The sequence below is a fragment of the Chrysemys picta genome, chromosome 3 (assembly GCF_011386835.1).
Source record: "Chrysemys picta bellii isolate R12L10 chromosome 3, ASM1138683v2, whole genome shotgun sequence".
Taxonomy (NCBI): Eukaryota; Metazoa; Chordata; order Testudines; family Emydidae; genus Chrysemys; species Chrysemys picta.
The window spans coordinates 104352664-104377208 of NC_088793.1; the positions used below are offsets into that span (position 1 = coordinate 104352664).

The 24545-nt window shown below is 40.1% G+C and overlaps 2 protein-coding genes and 1 long non-coding RNA gene across 44 annotated transcripts in view; 1 reads left to right on the top strand and 2 right to left on the bottom strand.

The window, feature by feature from the left end:
• Positions 1-1294: 1294 nt before the first annotated feature.
• On the bottom strand, positions 1295-17043 carry MTFR2 (mitochondrial fission regulator 2). 18 transcript variants are annotated; one of them, XM_065588732.1, is made up of 10 exons: positions 16748-16862; positions 16045-16171; positions 15691-15765; positions 14795-14896; positions 14240-14344; positions 13873-13997; positions 11448-11668; positions 9820-10126; positions 5078-5258; positions 1295-2191 (listed from the first exon to the last, which is right to left on the bottom strand). In XM_065588732.1, exons 3-10 carry the CDS (start codon positions 15751-15753, stop codon positions 2093-2095), a joined length of 1203 nt encoding a protein of 400 aa, XP_065444804.1. In that variant the 5' UTR covers positions 15754-15765; positions 16045-16171; positions 16748-16862; the 3' UTR covers positions 1295-2092. The 18 variants fall into 18 exon arrangements, with proteins under 18 accessions (XP_065444804.1, XP_065444802.1, XP_065444807.1 ...); XM_065588730.1 differs by having other exon boundaries at positions 15691-15840; positions 16738-16822; XM_065588735.1 differs by having other exon boundaries at positions 16755-16818.
• Positions 17024-23338, top strand: LOC135982368 (uncharacterized). Its single transcript, XR_010599698.1, has 4 exons — positions 17024-17157; positions 21295-21405; positions 22802-22873; positions 23146-23338. It is a non-coding gene; the product is annotated as an uncharacterized LOC135982368 (long non-coding RNA).
• The window catches only part of BCLAF1 (BCL2 associated transcription factor 1), a 28886-nt gene continuing 27467 nt past the window's right edge, over positions 23127-24545 (bottom strand). For 16 of the 25 annotated variants that reach the window (XR_010599694.1, XR_010599692.1, XR_010599691.1 and 13 more), the window contains one exon: positions 23127-24537. Coding sequence is in view for 13 of the 25 variants with exons in the window: in XM_065588707.1 (XP_065444779.1) it covers positions 24527-24537 (11 nt within the window). In the remaining 12 variants the exon portion in view is untranslated. The remainder of the gene's footprint in view (positions 24538-24545) is intronic. The other 9 variants (XR_010599688.1, XR_010599695.1, XR_010599690.1 and 6 more) reach the window with 1 other exon arrangement.

Below are 24545 nucleotides of genomic sequence, written 5' to 3' on the forward strand. Positions count from 1 at the left end.
GGGTGAACTTGTCCTGAAAACTATGGGTATTGAGACCATGACTAAGCTTCAGAACAAATGGGTAAGACGTACACACCTAATTTGTGTACCAAATAGAATGAGGTTCTTGTGTACTGATTTTTTCTGATTTACTCTCCTCTTAGGTAGTGGGATGGAATTTGAAGAAGAGTCAGAGTCAGAAGACTGAAACCCCTCCATTGATGAGGTAATAATTGAAGACTTTAAAACTAGAGTATGGCTTCTATACTCCGGCCCACTTTCATGTTGATGAAGAGAATTTTCATTATAGGTATTAGATACTTTTTGAGGAAGAGATTTTGATAGTACAGAACTAGAAGTCTCTAATAATGGAAACTCAGGCTTCTAAGTTTCAGGGAGGATACAAACGAGCCTTTTGGAGCTGTAAAATACTAATCAAAGGACATCTGTGCTGACGGATCTGTAGCTTCTGCTACTTAATAGCCACTGCCAGGAGAGATGTTTCAATCACAAGGTTTCAACAAATATAGGACTGGGGCAGACTGATTGGTGTACTGGTGTAGAGGTAGATGGTGCTGGTAATTTCTTTCCCATGGACATAGTATGCTCATCTATCTGTTCTCTATGTCAATGTGGCACTGAAGGCTCTGGCATCAAGTTTTTCTGCATTGCTTCATTGATTCTTTTGAGGAAGCTCTTGTGCCTCCAGTCACTGGATTTAGTGAGCGGTGCTACAGAGTCCATGTCTCTCACCTCCCAGACAACAAGGGTCCCTGTCTGCTCTGAAAGCATTTGAGAGTTCTTCTTGAGCTCAGAGTCACACCCTTGGGCACTGCAGCACTGGCAGGTTGAGTTTGCAGTGAAGAACTCCAAGCTTTGTTTTCGTTCAGGATCTGAAATGTAAGATTTACAGGCCTCCTGCCTCTTCTAACCATGAACCAGAGGTCTGCTCACCCTACACAGGCTAGTGAGGCAGTTTCTGTGCTTCACCCAGCTTCAGGTGGAACTAAGTCCACTTGGGCACTGAAGACTGGCACTGGCATATCTGCAAACAAAAAACTTGAAGAACTTCTCCCACTTTCAATAAGGTATGCTTGGTATTTATAATTTATGACTAATAGGTTCCCTCCTCCAATGTTCTGGTAGAGGAGAGAGATTATATTTTAGATCTACTTTTCCTCTTTTCATTGCCTATTAGAGGGCATGCTTGATTTAATAAAAAAGTTGACCAAATCTTTTAAAAACTGTGACAACACAAGAAATAAAAAAAACAACTCAGAACAATGAATTTGCAAATGATGTACAGGACAACACCTTCAGTGACATAAAAGGGAAATTTATTTTATAAACTATGTACAAAACAACAAAATGTTGACCTAAAATACGGAAGCAAAAAGGGAAAAACACCATAGTCAATGAATGTTTATTTACATAATGAATTTATACTAAGCTTGTGCAAGCAGAAGTCTCTCCAGAGCCTTTTTTGCTACAGAACAACAACTACTTTTTGTCATTGCAGGCAGTTAACACAGTTCATATCTGAATTAAAACAAGGCAAGTACCATCACTCATAGTAAGCAGGACTTCTCTGCTGATCCAGAATAAGTTAAGAGATTGTTTGCACATGGAATGCTGAGTTGCTTTAGGAAGCTATGATGAAGCTCAGGGAGACCTGCTACCCTCTTGATGAGGGACAATATTAATATTGATTACATAGTAACATACCTGCTTCACTTAAAACTTAATTTCCTGAGCTATTAATATTTTGTTTCCACACTCCCATGTATACTTCAGCCTCCACACTGAGAAACATCCAGTCTTTTTTATATGATCTGCTTCCCATTCAGAGTATCTAAAAAGTTATCTTCAAACATTCTGGTCTGCAGCTATAAAGTAATAAATGCCATTAAAGTATTTTTTTATAAGCAGACAACACACTGACAAGCTTGGCTGTTGGGACACTCAAATCAAAAGAGGTAGTTTTATAAACCATAGCTCCTGCAGCATGGGAGTGTACACATCCCAGTGTACACATTTTATGAAATTGTTCCTGAAATGGTCCTGCCACTCATAAGCATGCCAGTTGTTGGGTTTTTCCACACAGCGCCACCAGTTAAATATGTACCCTTGCTTTTACTGTTGATACCTGTGTTACTTCCTCAGCTTTTATGAGGTTGTTCTTTGAATTTGGCTTCAAAATGTGACGTCCAACCTAATAATAAAAACAATAATAATTTTAATTCTATAAAATGTCTAAGAATACTCAACAGGGAAAGAATAAAATTTTCAACAAAGATACTGCAGGCTGGAAGGGCTGTTGGAGTTTCCCCCAGCCTGGGAAAAATGAAACCCATAAATGTTTTGTGAAGTTAAAACTACGTACATGAACAAACCCTTTCATATGTGTAAGTGTTTACCCAAAACACAAGAGAACATTCACATTGTTAAAAACAAAAAGCTTGAAGTCCCCAGTCTAAATAAAAAGGCCTACCATTGCTTTTGTATCTGACCTTAGATATAGATAAACTCATTTCCTTTTTTAGCAGCAAAAAATTTTTGAATAGAGCAGTGCAGATGTGTGCCCCCTCACACACAAGCAGTTGATGGACAAGCTGGTTGGACAACAGGTCTTAAAAGTTGACAAATTGAGTTCAGTCGTCTTCCATTAACTTACTTTCACAGTTTTCCAACAATCTGACAACCTTTTCTGGGATCAACCAGTTCTGTGACTTTTGTATTTGGGATCAATCATTTTGATTACTTAATGCAGGGGTTCTCAAACTGGGGGTCGGGACCCTTGAGGGGGTCATGAGGTTATTACATGGGGGGTCGTGAGCTGTCAGCCTCCACCCCAAACCCCGCTTTGCCTCCAACATTTATAATGGTGTTAAATAGATTTTAAAAAATGTTTTGAATTTATAAAGGGGGTCACACTCAGTGGCTTGCTATGTGAAAGGGGTCACCAGTACTAAAATTTGAGAACCACTGACTTAATGGAAGGGATCCGTAGTATCTCAGAAATATAATGCAGATTTTGTCTGTGTAGTTCCAGTTTTTATTTTATTTAATCATCCTAAATTTTTATTGAGACTGCAACCATCGCATCTCTAATCTTGTTCAATTGTGTTTATAAATTTAACACTTAGTTGTACAGTTGTGTAAAATGCAGACTATTTTGATATTAAATTTTCCTCATATTCCGTGCAAATTTCAAAAACACACTTATGTTAGAAGACCTAAATATAGACCGTCTTCCTGAGAATTCTTAGCTTCACTGGAAAAGTGGAACATCAACCCTTTCTTCAGTCAACCAACGATGAATATGATGATGGCTGCAACAGAATTTCTGATGTTCCACAACATACTTTGGAACTGTGTTAGATATTTTTCAAAATGAGATTTAAAATAAGGTTGCTGAACACCAATACATCAAAGGTGAGATTCTATAATGCACCTCTAACAGGCACTACACAGAATTTGCAGGCCAAGAGAAAGAGAGCAGTAGGTGGTGGAGGCACCATACTGGCATTAAAACACTTCTGTGCCCTCCTAATCCTAGCTACTCCAGTGGCTAGACAGGCCCTGACATAACACAAAGCCCTCTATGGGCTTGGCTAAGTTATGTTAGCCTCTACAGGCTGCTTTATGGGCAGAAATACTGCTCAGAATCTGTGCAGCACTACCCCCAATGCAGCCCTCCTACCTACAGGACAGCTCCTATTGCCAGTACTTACCAAGGGTCCTACGGTACGGCTTATGGCCATCTTCCACAGTTCCTGCAGCAGGGGAATGATGATTTTTTACACCACTGTAGCCCCTTTACCCAGCATGGAGGTGCGTGCGTGTGTCTCTCCCCTCCCCCCCCGGCCAGGATTCTCTAATCTATCACTGTATTTTTATTTTTTGAACAAATGACATAGGTTTGTCAGACATCTCTCTGCATTCTTGGTTTTTAAAGACGAAAAATCAGTAATGCTAATGAGGAACACTTTTTCAATACATGCATGCTTGTAGTTATTATCAGGTCAATTCTCATGTTTGATCAATCATCTTGTTTTAATAGAAGTGTTGATTCTGTTAGCCCTTGTATTCTCTCTCTCTCTCTCTCTCTCTCTCTCACTTGGAGCATCTAGTAGCATACATATAAACTTAAATCAGTCCAGAAGAGTACATTCAAGGCAAAGAACTTCAATTGGTTATATCAAGTGTTCCTTTTGTGCTAGATAGAAGATAATTCTGATAGCATAAGGCAGCTGCAACTTTCTTATCAAGTTCTAGACTTTGCCATAAACAACTTAAAGGTAATCACTAGCTGATCTTTGCCTTTTTGGGGGTGTTAAAGATTAATAGAAATTACTCTTGAATGAAGCAGATGCTGGAAAGCTGTGAAGTAATCAAATTATCATTGCTGCTATGTTCAATTATAATACCATTGTTAACGTCTCACTTGCATGATCACACTGATGTAATCTACTCTTCTTCTTCAAGAGCAACAGTGCCACTGAATAAAACCTTCCGAAGATCTCACAGAAAAAGTTTATCTGCATTTTTTAATCAAAACATGAGTCTTCTCTATCTTGCCACTTGACATTGAGTATATTTAAACTTTAGAAGGAATTCTGTTTTCATTACTTCAGTCAAGTTAGTCACTTGATTTCTACCACTCCCTTTGATGATAGGTATGTTGAGTCACACATTTACATGTTTGGTAACCAACCAGCTTTCACAGTATTGATTTCAGCTTTCACTTTTAAACTAAGAATAAAAAACAGGCACTTGGTGAAATTGACACTGAGGACTGAAAAAATAAGAACTAGTCAAGCTTTCCTCTAGTCACATTATCAGATGTTCTGCCCATTTTCCACAAATTTTAAGATTTTAACAAACTAAGCCCCTATCTGTTCACAGTTCCACTCTCTTCTCTTCAGTGTTACATGACAGTTAATTCCACTGACTAGCCATGCCACTCACTCACTGGTTTTCCATGATTCCAGAGTCTCGAGACCACCAACATTCCCTGATAGTGTAAGCGATGGAAAGCACGATGAGGGATTTTTGTTTGTTTTTTTGGGGAGTGAGAGAGTAAATAAGAGCTTACCAGAGGGGCTTCTGGACTGGAAAACGGGGAGGTGTTACAAGATCTGTTTTCTTTGTCCAATGAATCATTGCCATTTTGATGTGCAAATTTCTGCTTTAGAGCCTGAGCTATTAGAGCTGCTGGATCCCACTGTGAACTCCGCCTTTTTCTTGTCTTAGGAAGAGGTGTACCGCCAGGTGACCTACAAAGAACAAAGACAAACTGTGTCCAGTCCATGAAAACTTAATGCTGATCCTGGAGAGTAATTACATTATCCCAGTGTGCTCTACACCTTAGACCAGCTTCACATACCATTCAGGTTATAGAAACATAACTTAGCAAGTAATATAGCTTACTGTATTCTGAAATGGCTTACCATGGCCAAACATGAATAAAAGTAAATGCAACAATACTGAGAAAAATCCCCTGCCTACAGTCACAGCAAATACTTAAGTTGTTCATAATACCTCTGATATTATTTCCTTAGTCAGGTCTTAGAATATTGTGGCAGGCCTATAAAAATACAATTTTAAAAAGAGGTCTCCATTGTACTGCCAGATACTGCTGTATCAATTATGGTCTGTCACAATGATCCCTTCTGGCCTTAGAATCGATGAATCGGGGAAAAAGTTAATTTAATGCTCGTAAAGTACTCCACCGTCCCTATTTGTTTTCAGTTAAAACACTGGATCTTCATGAGTTTTTATAAAAATCAACAAAAAGCTCTAAAGTTTCTCAAAAGACTTTACAATAATAAAGTAATATGGTCTGATGCAAGACGTCAGTTAAAAATTAAAGTTGCAAATATACATGTTCATCCAGTCAGCCACACAAGGGCCCATTTGCAAACAAGGACACTTCAACAAAATATCCACAACCAGCAACTGGATGCTAAATTGGCATAGATGCATCAGTGGTTGGTTTTGTTCTCAAGTGTGTATCTAAACTTCCAAACGTGAAGTTAGAAACACTATTAAAATATCTATTTGAAAGCCAGTCATGTATAATTTATGAATCCAAAGCACTGAGTAAATCAGCCCTGATTTTTCAGAGAACCTCAGCTCTGCCCACAAGTTCGTGCTCAAAGATTGTGGCTACAGTTTGTAGGTTTGCAAATGGAATTGAAAGTTTAATTTGTAGCATTTGGAACTAGAAAGGGACTTTAGACATTGCAATGACTAACTTCTAGGCAACCTGCCACCCAGTGGAATTTACAGCCTCAAGTTAGGCACCTAGGCTCCCCACGCATTGTATAGGAGAGTTAGATAGTAAGAAAGGGATTCTCAGAAGCCAGCAAGCTGAGCAGGGAGATGCCTAAGCTAGCCAGGAGTGAAATGCCAAGGAAAGTAATCAGAGGGGTAGCCGTGTTAGTCTGAATCTGTAAAAAGCAACAGAGGGTCCTGTGGCACCTTTGAGACTAACAGAAGTACTGGGAGCATAAGCTTTCGTGGGTAAGAACCTCACTTCTTCAGATGCAAGTGCCTTGCATCTGAAGAAGTGAGGTTCTTACCCACGAAAGCTTATGCTCCCAGTACTTCTGTTAGTCTCAAAGGTGCCACAGGACCCTCTGTTGCTTTTTAAGGAAAGTAATGGGGCTTTGGGCCCAGATGCACAAAGGGAATTAGGAGTCTAACCCTCGTTGATCTGGGCCTCACGTGCCAGAGTGACTGGCCAAAGGAAGTCACCAATCTCCGCTTGGGATTCTCAGTCGTGAACCCTCTCTCGGAGTTAGGCTCTTGAATGAGGTCGACTCTTTCCTGTGAAATATCAAAGAGATTCCCCCTACCCACACACACAGCCAAAAAGGTCAGTAGTTAGGAAACTCACCTCGTATACTGGAAACCCAAGTTCAAATCCCCACTCTGCCGGATTTGGACCAGGGACTTGAACCCAGGTCTGTGACATCCCAGGTGAGTGCCTGAACCACTGGGTATTCTGAATCAGTCAGCCAGCCACAAAAATTCCTGATCTGCTTGCCCCAGCTGCCTTTTGTGTGGACCAGATCAGGCCCTTCAAGTGAGATAGATGGGGGGGAACACCTAATGCGAAAATCCCGCTGGGGTTAGGTGTGCAAGAGTGCTCCCAGAAGCTCAGTTGATGCAGGGCAGTGTCAGGGCTTAGGCAGTTCGAGCACACCTACCAACAGAAACTTAGGTCCTTAAGGGATTTAGGTGCATACAGGGTTAGGCAGCAACTGAGCAGTAGTTTTGAGAATGTTAGTGGTGGTGAAATGTTGGGCATAGGCTTCTAACTGCCTCTTTAGGAGCCTAAGCACTTTTGTGAAACTGGCCCCTAGTACTTATGTGGTGAAATCACATGCTGAAGGCATGTAAAGCCTTATTAAAATCTGCTATACTAGAAAATCTACCCACAATTATTTGTGCCAGTTATTTCCAGATATGAAATTTTTTTAAAAGGGCCTTTTAATAAACACTTGGTACAATATGCTCGGTGAAATCCTGGCCCAATTGACAACACTCATTGACTTGGGCCAGGATTTCACCCTCTGTTCTTATATATACTACATTTTTTTCCTCAATAGTGATCTCTAAACAGACATTATCCTACTTCCTTAGAGTATACTTTTATTCCAGTTCAGTAAATGTGTTTATTTAGTTTCCTGTGTATCGCATCTAAAAGAGCAGTTTGGCTCTGAACACAGGATATCAGTCACACAAATATTTAATAATCATATGTTTTGTAATCACATAAGTTTCGCATTTTGACCAAAACCATGTAAAAATTAAAAATTATTTGACCAAACTAAAGGACTTGGGTCTAGGTTCAGTAAAATCTTCAGTTAAAATAGACACGTGCATTATACATGTTTGAAGACTTCAAAGTTAGAATTAATGTATTTTGGATGTACTGTTAGTTTCCCAATATTTCCCCAAGGAGTTGTCCTTTTACAATGAACTCAAAAGTTTGTTTGTTCAGATCTGTTTTCCTGCACGTTTAGCTGATTTTGTAAGTGAACTCCAAATAGCCCCAATCACAAAAAAAACAAACAGGAGACAAAAGATTGACCGACCTATGCAGGAGATTACAGTTTTAAATTAGACAATGCTTTGCTTTTGTATGTAATATATTTTCACTTGATACTCTAGGCAGTGAAGATGCAGCACTCTAAGGGAAAAACTGCCTGCTCAAAATCTCTCAGGGTACATCTACAGGACAAAAAAACCCCAAAGCAGTGGCAGTGAGTGTCAGAGCCCAGGCTCGTGGGGCTTGTGCTACAGAGCTATAAATAGCAGAGTAGACATTCCCACTCAGGCTGGAGCCCAGGCCGAGACACGGCAAGGAAGGAGGGTCTCAGAGCCTGAGCAGGAATATCTACACTGCTATTTTTAGCTCCATAGTGCAAGCCTGAATCAATTGACACTGGGTCTGAGACTCACTGCCCGTGTGTGTGGGAGGGGGGTGAGGGGGGAGAGTTTTGCTGTGTAGATGTACCCTTAGGAAAGTGTTAAATGACAAACTACATGCCTAACAAGCCTTGTGGATAGGGGAGAAGCAGTAGATGTGGTATACCTTGACTTTAATAAGGCTTTTGATACTGTCTTGCATGGCCTTCTCAAACTAGGGAAATACAACCCAGATGGAGCTACTACAAGGTGAGTGCATAATTGGTTGGAAAACTGTTCCCAGTGAGTAGTTATCACTGGTTCACAGTCAAGTTGGAAGGGTATATGAAGTGGGGTCCCACAGGGATCAGTTCTGGGTCCGGTTCTGTTCAATATCTTCATCAATGATTTAGATAAAGGCACAGAGAGTACACTTAAAGTTTGCCAACGATACCAAGCTGGGAGTGGATGCAAGTGCTTTGGAGGATAGGATTAAAATTCAAAATGATCTGGACAAACTAAAGAAATGGTCTGAAGTAAACAGGATGAAATTCAATAAGGACAAATGCAAAGTACTCCACTAAGGAAGGAACAATCAGTTGCATATATACAAAATGGGAAATGACTGCCTAAGGAGGAGTACTACAGAAAGGGATCTGGGGTCAGAATGAATCACGAACTAAATATGAGTCAACAATGCAACACTGTTGCAAAAAAACACACCAACATTCTGGGATATATTAGCAGGAGTGCTGTAAGCAAGACAAAAAAGTAATTCTGCCGCTCTACTCCGTGCTGATTAGGCCTCCACTGGAGTAGTGTGTGCTGTTCTGGGCACCACATTTCAGGAAAGATGTGGACAAATTGGAGAAACCAGAGAAGAGCAACAAAAATGGAAAACATGACTTATGAGGGAAGATTGGAAAAAAAATGGGTTTGGTTAGTCTGGAGAAGAGAAGACAGAAAGGGAATAGGATAACAGTTTTCAAGTACATAAATGTTGTTAGAAGGAGGAGGGAGAAAAATTGTTCTCCTTAATCTCTTAGGATAGGATAAGAAGCAATAGGCTTAAATTGCAGCAAGGGCAGGTTACATTGTACATTAGGAAAAACTTCCTGTCAGGGTAGTTAAGCACTGGAATAAATTGTCTAGGGAGGTTGTGGAATCTTTGTCATTGGAGATTTTTAAGAGTAGGTTAGACAAACACCTGTCAGGGATAGTCAGATAATACTTAGCCCTGCCTTGAGTGCAGGGAACTCAAAGACCTCTCGAGGACCCTTTCAGTCCTATGATTCTATCATCTCAGACAGTTGTCAGGAGCACCTGTCCATTAAACAGGTTTTCACCCCAGCGTTATCTGCTACTCCCTAAATACTGTGGTGTTCGCATATTTTTGGTTTACATTTAAAATCAACTTACTTCTCAATAGTTCGCAGTCGGATTTTGTTTATATCCTTCAAAACATCCATCATACTAAGAACACCCTGGGTCTTCTGGTCTTCAGTTTTTTCAACAGTTGTTGAGCTGGTCTTACTTGCAGCACGACGTTGTTTAATAAGTTCAATTGCTGAATTACTGGCTTCAAAGCCAGATGGTGCTATGGAGGGAAGTGGGGGAGGTGGAGGAATTACAAAGTGATCTGGTGCGGTGGACAATGGAGTAGAAGTCATTGCTGGCACTGGGAAAGAACCACTTGGAATGCCAAATGAATTCAAGACATCTGAACCTATCAAAGAAAATAAGTTATTTTTTTAATTAAGAGAACGCGTTACTAATATTTGAAAGTTTGAGAAGATCAAGCCAAGTCCAAGGTGTCTGAGCTATATTGCAAGATTCTAATCTGGGAAGGACTATTTTTTTTTAAAACGTCAAACACCTAGCACAACATGGTGCTACCAGAAATAATTACATAAAAAGGAAAAAAAAAACCAAAAAAACTGTTAAGCGAAAGTTATTTAGGTTTCAAATCAAGCACTCAAAACTTAGGAAATGCCAGATTTAAGATGTCTATGCAACCTTAATTCTGTCCATTTGTAATAAATAAATAATAAATAAATGGAGATATCCTATCTCCTAGAACTGGAAGGGACCTTGGAAGGTCATCAAGTCCAGCCCCCTGCCTTCACTAGCAGGACCAAGTAGTGATTTTGCCCCAGATCCCTAAGTGGCCCCCTAAAGGACTGAACTCACAACCCTGGGTTTAGCAGGCCAATGTGCAAACCATTGAGCTAAACCTCCCCACTTGCCTGTGCACTGAACAAGGCATGGGTCCTGTTGGGGAAAAGCCATATGTGGCCATGTAATTAAAAAGAATATCATAATGCATACAAACAAGCCCCAACCGGTCTCTCCTTCCACCTGCACAATTCTCATTGATACAGTAGCTCCCAGGCATACCCAGTACAGAACGTGTTGCTGTTGAGACATGGCTCCAGCTCTTTAGAATGTTTCAGTTATTTTGGCAGCACACCTAAAATTTTACTAAGTACAAGGGAAATGGTAATTAACAGTTTATAACTCAGCTAAACCTATACAGAATTCCACAAGACCAAGAAAAACCCTCTGGCCCAAGGGCCTTTCCCCTGTCACATTATAAAGACTTGCTACAAACAATTTAGATGTTAGAACAAAAAAGGTCAGAAGAATCTTCTATAATGCAGAGTGCTAGGCAGGCTAAATATAGGGTTGCTCCTTGCTCACCCTTATAATACAAAGGGTGAAGCTATCAAAATGGTGGCCCAGGCACTCTCCCAGGTGACAGTGCAGAATGATACACGTACTCTTGTGGGCTTCACCAGAAAAAAAAAGATGATTTAAATCAACTCCAACTTGAAGGTGATGAACTGTCCACAAAGTGAGGAGAGTGAAAAAAATTAATTTATGAATATAAGAAATAGAGACAGACAAAAACAATCCTGCATTCAAAATACTTTTCACTTAATTCACAGAAATTTAGATAAAAAGTAAATCACGGGATAAGTACTACGGCATAAAACAAAGGAAAGCTCAAAGTTTTAAGACCGTAGTATAAACAAAAACAAGTGTACCTGATTGATTACTATTTCTTGATCCTTGCACTGCAACAATTGCAGCAATCTGGGCACGAAGAAGGGTTAACTCATTTTCAAGTGCAGAAATTTTTTTAATTGCTTCTTCATTCACAAGATTTTCTTTCTCTGCTCTATTTTTTAGAGCAGTTGGCAAGGAAACTATAGCTGGAGATACATCATGGTCAACTGTAATTATTTCCTTTCCCCTTGATTCAGCCCTAAAATATAAAAATATAAACTTTTAAAAGTTTCAACTGAGTAGTAACAATTTCATGCCCCCCCACAGGGAAAAGAATTAGGTTAGAAATGCATTTTGTAAGTTACTGGCACAAGAAATTGAAGTTATGAAACACCATTGACAATGATATTAGGCTTTAATGTTTCAGAGCTTCATCTCTTTCACAAGCCATTTTGCATTACATTGTTTTATAAGCATTAAATTTTGCATTTTTAAGTATTCAATTTTTTAAAAAAGGTTATCAAGTTTATCACCAATAAGAAGAAAAACTCCTTGAAAATGCACTTGTTAGAATACTTGGGCAATTTACTCAGGAGCAGAGATTGACCATTACACAATGGTTATGCTGAATGATTGGGTTGTAAAAAGAGGGAACAAAGAGCACTTTCTGCCTAGAAACAATCAGGAAGGGGGCAGCTATAAATTTAGATGCACAAACAAGGAAGTGAAATGGATGTAGAAGGTGATGAGACACACCCAGCTAGGACTCCCAAGAGTGTTAGTAGCCCCAGAAGCAGCACATGGGTTCAGGGACAAGATAGCTGCACTGCGGGGAATATTAGACACACATTGTAGCCCTTATGGCAGATAACTACAAAACATTAAGTGTGTATAAACTGATAATCTGTCACCTGCTTGAGTAGATAGCCTGAAATAAAAACCTTAAATGGTGAGACCTGCTTTATTCTTCATCTCAATCAGGGCCCAGTGGGTTTTCCAGCCAAGGAATCTGGCATTTTTCCCAAGATGTCATGGAATTCATCATTTCACTTTAGGCAGGCATGTAACATTTTGCCTTCTGTCTCCCTGCCCTACCAGGATCTACCTGCAGTTTTCTCTTGCTCTCCAGATTACCCAACAAGAAGTTAATTTGGATTACAATGCATGCTCCCTTCAAGTATTCCATGGACCTAGAGCAGTTAGAATGGGGAAACTATACGAGTAGGCTGATTAATGAGGCAGCCTGGAGAATAACACAGTCAAGACCCAAGAAACTGGGGAGATAAACCACTAAAGCTGGCTACAAACTCCTCTTTTCTTTGGCAACTAGGTCCCATTTACTGTATAGCATATATAGCTCTGTGTGTAGCTGTCCGAGAAAGTCTCATGATCACCTACTGAGCCATTTCTAATAACTAAATTGCCAGATCATAAAAATTATTCTCTTTTTCTATGATTTGTGCAATTCTCTCAGTTTTTGTAGTACAGAGGCAACGTGACATCATTAACAGCTTAAGTATTGTGGTAAGAAGAGACATTAGAACTCCAATATTCCTTCTAACCCACCAAAAAAGCAAAACATACCAGCCAATTCAGATCTCCCTACTTCTTGTAGTTTCACAGCAACAAACAACAAGATCAGAAGACGACAAACCCATGCAATATAAAAACTAGATTTGCAATATCCAATAAAAATACCAAATGTTAATTGAGCTGCGGGTTAGTCGTCTGAGCACACTAAGCAGCATAAACAACTAAGTTCTAGTTCTGAAATATCCACTTCCTCTGTGACCTTGGGTAAAAGTCATTTAAAAGGGACACAGTCAATTTTGTGTCTATTAATTATTTTAAAGTTAAACTTCATGTGCTATGCCTGTCCAAGTTTCGCAACAATATTTGTTGCTTTACAATTACTAAAATAGGAAAATGTAATTTATTTTCCTTTTGGACTGCATGAAAGCAGAAAAAATTAAATGAAAGAAGAAATGGTGAAACAGCCTATACACAAGGCAAACAAACTTAAAATACTTAAAACTTTTCTTTCAGTTATCGTAATCTCAAAGGTTTGCTAGTAACAGCAATGGGTAAAAAATTAACAAAATTGATTTTGAGTTAACAGGGACCCTTTATTATTTCTGTCCCAGTGTTCTCATTTGGGAAAAGGGGATAGTGTTCATTACCCAAAAATAAGAGGTTAGAGGTGATAATCTCATGGAGTGTTAGGATTAGATTCCATCAATGTTCACCCCACAATCCTCCAAATCTATGTGTATGCTATATAATGCTAGCTAAAGGGTAGGCAAGAATTCCTGGGGGGGGGGGGGGGGAGAGAAATCAAGAGAAAGAGCTAACTTCTAAAGTGTCAATTTTGCTAGGGCCCAGAAAGGTTTAGACAATTGCCAGTATCACAGGCTACAGGATCTGAGTCATTCCTACCAAAATAAGCACAGAGCCTTTACTTGCCTAAATCTAGCAAAAGATTCTCCCTCATCATTTACCACCCTCAGAATATCACCAAGAGATGGAACTACAGGATTTGGAGTTGTACTTCGTTCGTCATAATCCAAAGAATTCAGGTCTTGGACCATCTAAAAAAAAAAAAAAGAAGAAGAAGAAGTCAGGCCTCTGCAAAGTAAAGAATTTGGGTTTAACAATAAAACTTCCTCAAATAAGAAGGACTCAGTATTAGATAAGTGAAAGTCATTGAACAGAAAAGATGTAGTATACCATAGTCATGAAAGATAAAAAGATTAGGAAAGCCATTGTTAAATTTAATGTGAGACTTCTTGCTTAAATAATTAAATATTAAGAGTAGCAATAACCCACTCACCTGAAAGTGAGGTCTTGGACAAGGTTCTAAAGAAAGAACTGTCCCAAGTCTACGAACAATGCTTCGCGTAGATCCATATTCCTTACTTTGCCAAACTGATATAATCTAAAAGTTAAACAAAAGAAATATGGGTTTTTAACTCAATGGTACAAACATTTATATTTTTCAAAATCATTAAGAGATCGTACCATATGTGATCTGACCATCACATACTTAGATTGGTCTACAAAAATGTTTGCTATCCTAAGGGAGCAAGGGTTCAGAAATGGCCTCAGGAGCATCTCTCTTCCTGGACCAGTTTTCAAGTTTCTGGGATGTACGTGATGATGTGCCAGGACATTCTACATGAAAACCAATAGGGGGTGAAACTAACTACACCTTCTAGACAGGAGGGTATCTAGAAGGTCTGTTGGAGAACAAAGGATGACCCAGAACGAATGAGTCAATATAGCCTGTATCTGGATACACAAACCACTGCTAGCAAAAATGGGTGGGGAAAATCATAAAAAAAGTTTAAGATACTTTCACCTGACATTTCCTTATGATAGCATATACCTGCTGAAAGTGCCTTCTTGAGAAGGGGGTTGAAAAAAGACATGTTTCAATCATACGGCTAATGCTGCTATTGTCTATATGAGCTTCCCACCTTGGTATGAACTGCCAAAAGAAAAAGCTACTGTCAAACCAGAGAACTTTAAACAAAAAAACAAAACAAAAGTTAGTCAGTGTAACCTTGTCTACACTAGCACTTTTCCTACAGTTGGTCTAGCACTAGTGCAGTTCCACCAGTAGCAACAGTGGTGTAGAACAGGTGGTGGCATTTTTACTACCACATTATTTAAGTTCGCACATAGATCTGAGAAATGCTGAGCAAACATAAATTCTTTGAGATTAAAACTTGTGGCGCTACAATTAGTGCTGGACATTTTCAGTGTAATACACACCAAAAAGAGTTGCATAACAGTCTGACACATTAGGTTTTCTTAGCATTATGGTCCTGATCCAAAAATGGTGAGTCCCTGTAATTTCTATTGAAATCCATAGGAACTGTATGTGCACAGCACCTCCCATGATCAGGGTCTATAAAATATGGAATTAATTGCTATTCGGAAGTCTTTACACACCAGTTAATATATGAAGGCAAAATGTAACAGACAAGTAAAATCATCAGATGGGCCTTATGGCTTGTCTACAGAAGGAAGTTTACCAGAATAATTATACCACTATAATTAAATGTACACGTAGGGTTACTGGTACATGTATAAATTATGCAATAACCCCAAGAACATATCACCCCTTACTGCAGCACACATTCCTCATTCACCACCGGCACACACCAACAGAAATCTCTTAACACAACACACGCACTCACCTATCCTCACTCATGCTTACCAGACAACCATGAACTTGAGCAGCAAACCAATGGATCATCACTAGTAATATCAGTTTACCTGATCAGCTGGTACACCAAAGTATTCTAGCAGTTGCCTTATGAGATTCAGCAGTAGAGCCATTTACAGAGCAGTCTGAGAATTCAAAAGTTGGTTATAAACATTAGTTTCATATACATCCCGGAAGAGTTCCAGATACCCTTTCTACAGCTGCAAATAGAAGAGAACAGGAGTACTTGTGGCACCTTAGAAATAGAAGAGAGCATCACTTCAAGACAAACTCCTGCTCAGACTTCTCCACACACTAAGGGTTTACTTCTATCGCCATTGACCACAGTGAGAACAGCTTCAAGCCCCAAGGTAGCTGAGAAGCCAGAACATCAAATGCTAGACCCCTAAATATACTGAACTCACTTGAGACCCACTGATCTTAGTCCTCGATCTTGTTTTAAAATCAGCAATATTTGAAAAATAAAGAACAGTCCATTGTTTCAGATGCAATTGGAGGGCCTCTCTCTTCCAATAATTTATCAAGGATTTCCTTTTTAAAGAAATGGGAAATATTGGTAATGGAAAAGCTACTCGGAAGTTCTGTGAAATGTGGTTACTTTTACTGAATTCATAAAGCCCCCCCCGTTTGCTGGCGAAGAACAGGACGCTCTCACTGAGCCGCCCGAGGACTAGACTTTATTCTGTACGGAGGCGTTGTGAACGAGGTGCCCCAATAAATCCCAACTGACAACACGACAGCTCCGCCAGACGAGGGCCTCCGCCCCTGGGCTTTCAGGTCGCGCTGGGAGCCCCACCGACTCCGACGGGCCGGTCCCCGGGCCAGGCGGGGGGAACGGCCCGGTGTCAGAACGGGCTGCAAGGCGCTTGCGGCCCAGCTCGGTGGGATCGCCGGGTCCGCCCAGCCGAGCCCCGAGAGAGGTCCGGGGAGGGGGGGGGGGGACAGGGCGGCCACTAGGACGGGGCCGCTGCCCCCTACACGAATGAACCCAGCCCCGCTCCAGAGCGGGAGCAGCGAGGCCGCCGGGGCGCCCAAGGCCGACACGTCACGCAGCCCCGCCCATCGGCTCTGGCCCAGGGACCCCGCAAAGAACAGACCCTAAATCACCCCCAACCCAGCGTGACGCGTCCCGCCTTCCCCCAGCGCCGCCGCCGCCACGTCCCCTTCCACGGTTACAGCGCTCGCCCGCGGAGGGGACTGACGCTAGGCGCGTGACGCGACGTGTGCGGCCCCCTCCCCTCTTACTCAGGCTCGCGCTCCTCCAGGCCTCACGAGGTCCTTCCCGGAGCCCCCGCCCCTTCCTCACCCCGGCGCTAGGCCACTGCAAAATCAAATCAAAACTAGCGCCTCGCACGGCCAATTGGGTAAAGCGGATGGGGGCGTGACGCACAAATCGACCCACCAAGGGCTAGGGGCGTGGCAGAAAGCGAGGATTCGAATGCTGAACCAATAGGAAAGCGCGCGGGGGGTGTTCCGCTCGCAGAGGCTGGGGCGAGCTCCTGCATCGGCCGAAGCCGGTACGTTCTTCCTCTGAAGCGGGTCCCGCTGCTGTGTGCCGCCGCGCTCAGCGAGCCTGCCCTGGCAGCCGCTGTTCGCCGCGGGACAGTGTCCGGGAGCGGCTGCCCGCTGTGCCGCGCTGCCCTCGGGGCTATGGAGCGGTAACGGCGCTGCTAGGGGAGGTGGAGTTGTCAAGCCCAAAGTCAGGAACCTGGCACGTGCGTGTGTGAGCCACTTTCGGCCCACCTCCCTGTATTAAAAGGGGAGCGGGAACTTAATCCAGTCCCTCTAGAATGTCTTTGCCTGCCAGTTACAAGTCACATTACTGGAGCTGGCATTTAAATGCATAACTTATGTAGTTTGCTTTGTGCATTTCCTGGCACTTCGCGTATAGAAGTTTCACGTTTCTTTTGTATAGTCAGATGCCCCAGTTCCTGACATGTCACTTTAAAAAAAAAAGTCAGCTATTCACTAAAACATATAATCCACAGATAATTAAAACCGGCCTTGGCTGTTACTAGATGTTAGTTTCTGATGAAGACAGTATGCTTTTGCTAGGAAGAATGTTTGAGATTGTGTGCCTCATTGATGGTACTGCTGCATGTAACTTGTGTACTACTTTGTGAAAATATTCTTCATTCCTAGTGCAGTCCTTTCAATGCTCATTCAGTTCCTTACCGTACTGCCTTTCTGCTTCCAACTATGTGCCCTGATGGGAGCAATGCATAGCAACTGCTGCCATCAATGTCACTTGGAGAGTATAACCTAGAAACACTTTTCTATTTATGGCTTTGAGAAGATGTGGAAGGTCGTATAGGAAGAATTCCTTGTTTGAGAACTTCTCAGCTTTCTTAGTGATTTACAAGGCCATGTAACACTTTGTTTTCTTAGACAGGATTAATCCCCTTTAATTTGTGATGCATAACGAAGATCTTGGATGAGAGAGGAAATATTCTTGTCACTAGTACATAAATTGTCTTTTTAAAATCTTCTGGTATTTAGCTCAGCAGGGAGGCTTCAATTTTGTAACGTTTGTTTTGAGCTGGTGTTCTAACAGGATGTAATAAGGAACTTATACTTCTGAAAGACAGCAACTGTAGGTAGTTGCACATTGTGCTTATATGCTTCATTCTCATCATCTTTTTTTCCTCATTTTATAATCTTTCACCTCTATTTGTATATGGAAGAAATCAACCACTATTTCCTGGAGCTGATTTTGAAGCCATGTTCTCATGCACTACCTCTTGCAGTATTCATTAGGTCAGTGGTTCTGCCCGCCTGTCATTTAAACTTGGGTCTGGATAAGGCAGGTCTCTTTCTTCTGCACATCATCAGATGCTTACTTGTTATATGCTAGCATGAATGACTGGAGAAAGGCGACACCCATAAGGTCCAGAAATTTCTCTATCAGTGACAGCATGGAACCTTCCCACTCAGTCATTCTTGCATCACTTAACCTCTTGCATGGACCGTTAATTTAGTAAATTACTATTAAACAAATGTCACCCTGCTGCATAAGTGTTATTGGTTAGTTAGTCAAAGCACCAGAACTTTATTTCTCCAATCTGACTCCTGTAACAAGCTGAATTTCACATTTTACGCTATAAAGAAATTCTACATTGTCCACATTGCCACTCTTAAGTAAAAACCTTTGTTTGCAAATTGTTAGTATTCAAAATATTTTCCATCACTTTTGCAGGCACTTCATTTTCTTTCAGAATGTTCTTCCAATTATGTAATTACATAGTTATGAACATGAGTTACAACTGACCAGTCAACCACACACACCTGGTTGGAATTGGAAGTACACAATCAGGCAACAGCAGAGACCCTCTCCTCTTCTCCCCCTCCCCTCCCCCCCAAAAGGCAACAGTACTGTTAAATGTAAACTAGTAAAAAAAAAAAAAAAAAGGAAAGTATAACTTTACTTCTGCATAGTAAAGTTTCAACGCTGTATTAAGTCAATTTTCAGTTGTAAACTTTTGAAAGAACCATAATGTTTTGTTCAGAGTTACAAACATTTCAGTTATGAACAACTTCCATTCCCAAGGTGTTCTTAATACGGGATTCTACTGTATGACAAACAACTGTGGCATGACTGAAAGGTTGGAGAACTTGAAGAAAAGGTAATAAGTCTGAGTTTGCAACTTCTGAGCTATGACCAGGATTAACACACACAAAAAATAAAATCCATGGCATTTTTTCAAGTTCTAGCATTTTAAACTCACTCATGTATTTTAAAGAACAAAGCATAAGTTTTAATACTTGAAGTACACTAGGCTCCAGTTTCAATTTGTGAATGAAAACTTTAAGTAGTTAAAAGGAAATGAACATCAAGGTTCTTATGTTAAGGAATAAGTTAGAGTTAGGATGGGGAAGGGGTAAAGTTGTATTAGTGAGGATATGGCTAGGAAAAGGGACTGGATGTTAAATGTGGATGGACTTATCAAGCATTAGAATTTAAACACTTCTGGAAAGTGGGCAAGGCATCTCAGCATCTTTGTATAGAAGATTAGCTATTTCATTATTTTTAATCTTCAAAGTATTGAATTCATGAGCTGAGTCATCTGATCTGTAATAAATGAGTGAAACATTCATTGAGTTCAATGGCAGGCAGAATCGCCCGCACTACAGGTGCAGTTTTTATGTTGTTATGTTGTTGTTCCCCCCCCCCGTTTTTGCTGACCGCGCAAAGCTGAATTCGCGCATGTTAAATGCGCCTAAGATGCGACTTGCCTGTACCAACAAAAAGGCTCTAGTAGAAAAGAAACTAGATAATTCTTACTACTTTTCCTGTAGATGTGATCCCAATGATTGTTTTCAACTTCTAGCAAGAGAAATACAAATGCGCTGAATACTCCTCGTATCAGCCAAACAGATACTCCAGAAGTATCCAATTAAAAGTTCAAAGCACAACTTTTCCTTAACAGTTCCAACAAGAATGCAAAGAACATTACTCTTCACATTGAAGGACTAGATAATGTGGTAGGAATTTAAGTTTTACTCAGTGCCTTTTATCCAAGCTCAAATAATTGTCTTTATATCACCACTCCTAATTTTAACTGTGTAATTTCTCATGTGGATTCTCCAAGGGAATCTGCAACTGAAATCTCTAGGAGAGTGTCTGTTTAAAAAGTATCAGAGAGGTAGCCGCGTTAATCTAGATCTGTAAAAAGCGACAAAGAGTCCTGTGGCACCTTATAGACTAACAGACGTATTGGAGCATAAGCTTTCATGGGTGAATACCCACTTCGCTGACGAAGTGGGTATTCACCCATGAAAGCTTATGCTCCAATACATCTGTTAGTCTATGAGGTGCCACAGGACTCTTTGTCGCTTTTTAAAAAGTTTTCTAGCGAGGTCAGGTCACAGAATAATTTGCCACTTCCTATCTATTCTGTAATCCAGAAATACTTTCTTCAGGCTGGTAGTGGGCAGCTCCATTCATACCATACTCAAGGGCAGTAGGCTTTTGTTATCCAACCTTCAGGCTGGTGCAAATAGAGAAAGGATGTTATGATGATAGACTGGGATTCATGAGATCTGAATTCAATTCCCATCTTTGCCACAGACTTCCTTTGCAACCTTGGGCAAGTCACCGTGCCTCAGTTTCCCTTATGTAAATGGGGATAACACTGTCTCCGAACTGGTCTATTTAAGTTAATAAATCTCTGTAGGCAGGCATTCTCATGCTGTGGATATAAGGCACCAAGCAGCCCACTTTCAGTTGGGTCATCTAGTCACTACTGTAATACAAATACACCTCTACCTCGATTAACTCTGTCCTCGGGAGCCAAAAAAAATCTTACCGCGTTATATCAAACTTGCTTTGATCCACCAGAGTGTGCAGTCCCGCCCCCCCAGAGTACTGCTTTACCGCGTTATATCCGAGTTTGTGTTATATCGGGGTAGAGGTGTACTATCAAGTGCCTAACAACTAGGCTGCAGTACATTTGTTGCAGTACAAGTATTCACAATTTTCTTCATATACTATAAGTCCAAGTCCACCCCCATTGACTTGTTTCTAGCTGCCTTCTTTGAGTTTTAGATTCACATTAATTGTTAATTATCAGGGTGAACTCTGGGATACTAGCTTTTGAATACTGAACTCAGAGTTTGTTGTTTTTCCATTCCTCCTCTCACTCTCTCTACTTTAGCCTACCAGAAGTCTGTGTGAAGAAGTTTTGTTGAAAGTCAGTGGAATAAATCAGTTTTACATTTCAGTCGTCTCTTAAGAAGTAAGAGTAAAATCAGATCTTGTAACAGAGGTAAGGTTTGTATGACATTTGTACAAATTACCATAGCACTAACAGAGTAGAATGCCCAATCTTTTAGTTACGCTAATGGTTCAAATATTCACTGAACTATAACACTCATTCCACTACCTCCCTTCAAAAAGCTGTAAACAAATTGAAGGTTTAACCTTTTTACCAAGACCTGTGAAGTGGAGCCATCCTTTCCCCCTCCATCAACTCTCCCTAGTTACATTAGCAAAATTAGATACTACATCTCCATGCTCTTACTACCATTGCTGCCAATAAGGTGACAAATGGAGCAGAGATCATCTTGTGGGGAGAGGACTATTGCAAGAACATGTGTAATAAGCAGTATGTGGTGTTCCTATAGTTTCTTTTAGAACGAGGGTATGATATTCCAGGACAAAGTACAGTATGACCGCATTAACTTGATAGAATCTTTAGAAATAATGCTACTATTTATATGTAATTTCAGTTGGAAAATTGAAGATGCTCATTACTCTAGAGCCAGCAACACTTGATGGTGGGCCAGAGTTCTGTAGCATTTGATGCTTGTCGTTTCTGGTTATGAAATTTCATGAAGCCACCTAGAACTACACTGCTTATGAAACATTACATGTGACACATAAATAAATGACATTATAACAGGAGCCAATGTTTTCAGACTTACCTCCCTGTCTCCATTAAAACTACAATAAGAATATTAAGTGTAACAGGAGATTCTTAGCCAATGTAAATAAGTCTCACTAAGAAGGGAATTAAGCAAAAAAGTTGGACCGTAAACATCCACACAACTGGATGTGTAAGAAGAGAGGGTATTGTCCTTTTCAGATGGAAGGTTTGCTTAATAAATTAGCCAACTAATTCTATGCTGAGACATAGCCGCCCCCACCCCACCCTCCGTACTATAGTACCGAGATCTGTATTTCACACTAGCTCTGTAACATCTTTAAGTTGGTGTAGATGTTGTATATCCTACTATCAAGCTCTCCAGATACTGGCTTACACAGCACTTAAAACACTTATATAAACAGACTTCTATATTACTAAGTGTGTGCTACTGTGTTATCCTAGGAAGAAGAGAGAGGTGAGCCTTGATACAAATCAAGCTTTTACAAGCCTTCTTTTGACCATCATTGTACTGCTGGCTGGCTTCTGGTTTGTAGGTTTGCAGGAAACTTTTCAAGCCCTGTATTTAGGGAATTAAGCAGACTATGTTATAAACAACATAGCTGGAAACGGTTTGAAAGCTTCCATTTAATACTCTACTGCTAGTTCCACTTTTACATTTCAGTGTTACAACTTGCTTTGCTTTAACAAAATGCACACAACACAGCATTTTGAACTTGCATCCTTAATCTAGTTGTAATATTAAGATTATTTTTAAAATTGCATAACTTTATTTTAGTCCTTAGCTTCTGCTATTGCTGCAACAAAAGAGCTAGAAGCACAAGTGATTATATACGAGGCTGGAAAGGAGGTAAGGCTCAACTTCAGAGAATTAAATTAAATGACAAAGCTCTTACTGTTTTAAATGGTTAATGATCTTAAAATCTAATAGCAAGTTAGTTCTAATTTGAAGTTTCGTGCTGCAGTGTGTTTTTCAAATGTTGAAGGGGAATGTGTTTTAGAACTTATCATTGGTATCTTTAATCTGTTTCTGCTTGTTATATGTTAATGTTCAAGTTTCTGTAAGATGTTTAGAGCAGTAAGGCACAAATTCTAACATTTCATCCTTTTAAAAACTTTTAGATTTTTATTTCATATAAGACTGTAAACGTAATAGAGAATTCACACTTGCCAGAATATTTACCTGAAGAGGAAAGCCCACGTAAAGAAATTGAAAAGGCAGTTTTATGAACTGGAACAAAGACTGACACAAAGGGCAGCTGGATTAATAGTGCCACAAACTTTTTGACTAAAACTTTCTATTGGTAACCCATGAGTCACCAATTAAAACAATTAAAACGTAGTCTTGAGAGTGTCATTTTGTGTTATTCACTGTGCTTGAAACGTTTTAAGATAGCAACTAGTGCTCCATTCACAAGACTTCATACATTATGCATGCAAAGTCTGAAATATACTAAACAGATTTTCTTAAAAGTAACTCTTTTTCAACTAGTGGTTTACCTTGTTCTGTCATATGCAAAAATGGAACATGCATTTGGAATGTAGGACAAATCTTCCGGTTACAGTGTATAGAAGTCAAGCTACTTTTTGGGCTGTTGCACAAACAGTTGAGGCATTTCCCCAGTAGCGGTATATGGACGGAGAAACGTAGCACCTGTTATGCTACAGCTATACTTGTCAGATTTAGATCTGTTCAGAAGAGAGCTCCCATCGTGGGGGTGGTCTAGAAATGTGAATGTATGACAATGTTAATACAGGTTTGTATACATCTCCATCCACATTCATTTTAAGGGATATTGAAATACTTTAGCTCTCAAATATGATCCACAGCAAGTTTTCTGCAGTTATTAAAACAAAGTGAACTGCATTAGTCTTGTAGTACAGTTCCCATCGAGCTATGGTTAGGATTGCTTTAGCAAGCTAGAAGACTATTTTCAAATACATTTCATTTCAGTCTGTTCACTGTGAAAAGTGCTTTTATAACAAAGACTGGCTTAAGGCTGCAATCTTTTAACACTACTTTTGGATGGGTAGCAAAACACAACAGACTTTGCTCTGGTTCATTACATCTAAGGAAAACACTAACTCCATTGTGATTGAGACTTAGTACTAATTTATAAAAAAAAAATGCTCTTCCAAGATTTCAGGTATGCAGAGCTATAAGTTTACTTCAGAATAAAACACAGCATCATGGGGAGAATCAAAACTTTTCAGTTGCACTTGACCATATCTTTTGGACAGAGCAGAATTACACTGTATTTAACAGACAGTAAAAGTTCTTAAAAGTTGATAATTACAAATATTTTACTTTCTACCTGTACGATCGTCAACATACAGTTTACTATATCAAGATCTCTAAAGGCTTAAAACAAAAAACAATCCCTCTAAACTACTTTTAAACAGTAAAATTTAAGTAAAATGCTTACATTCATTTGACGACAAAAAAATATTAAAAATGCTGTGTGGGTGGTGCAAGGGCTGCTTTTTCAGCTGGAATTTTTCTTCATATTACTCCTGTAGAA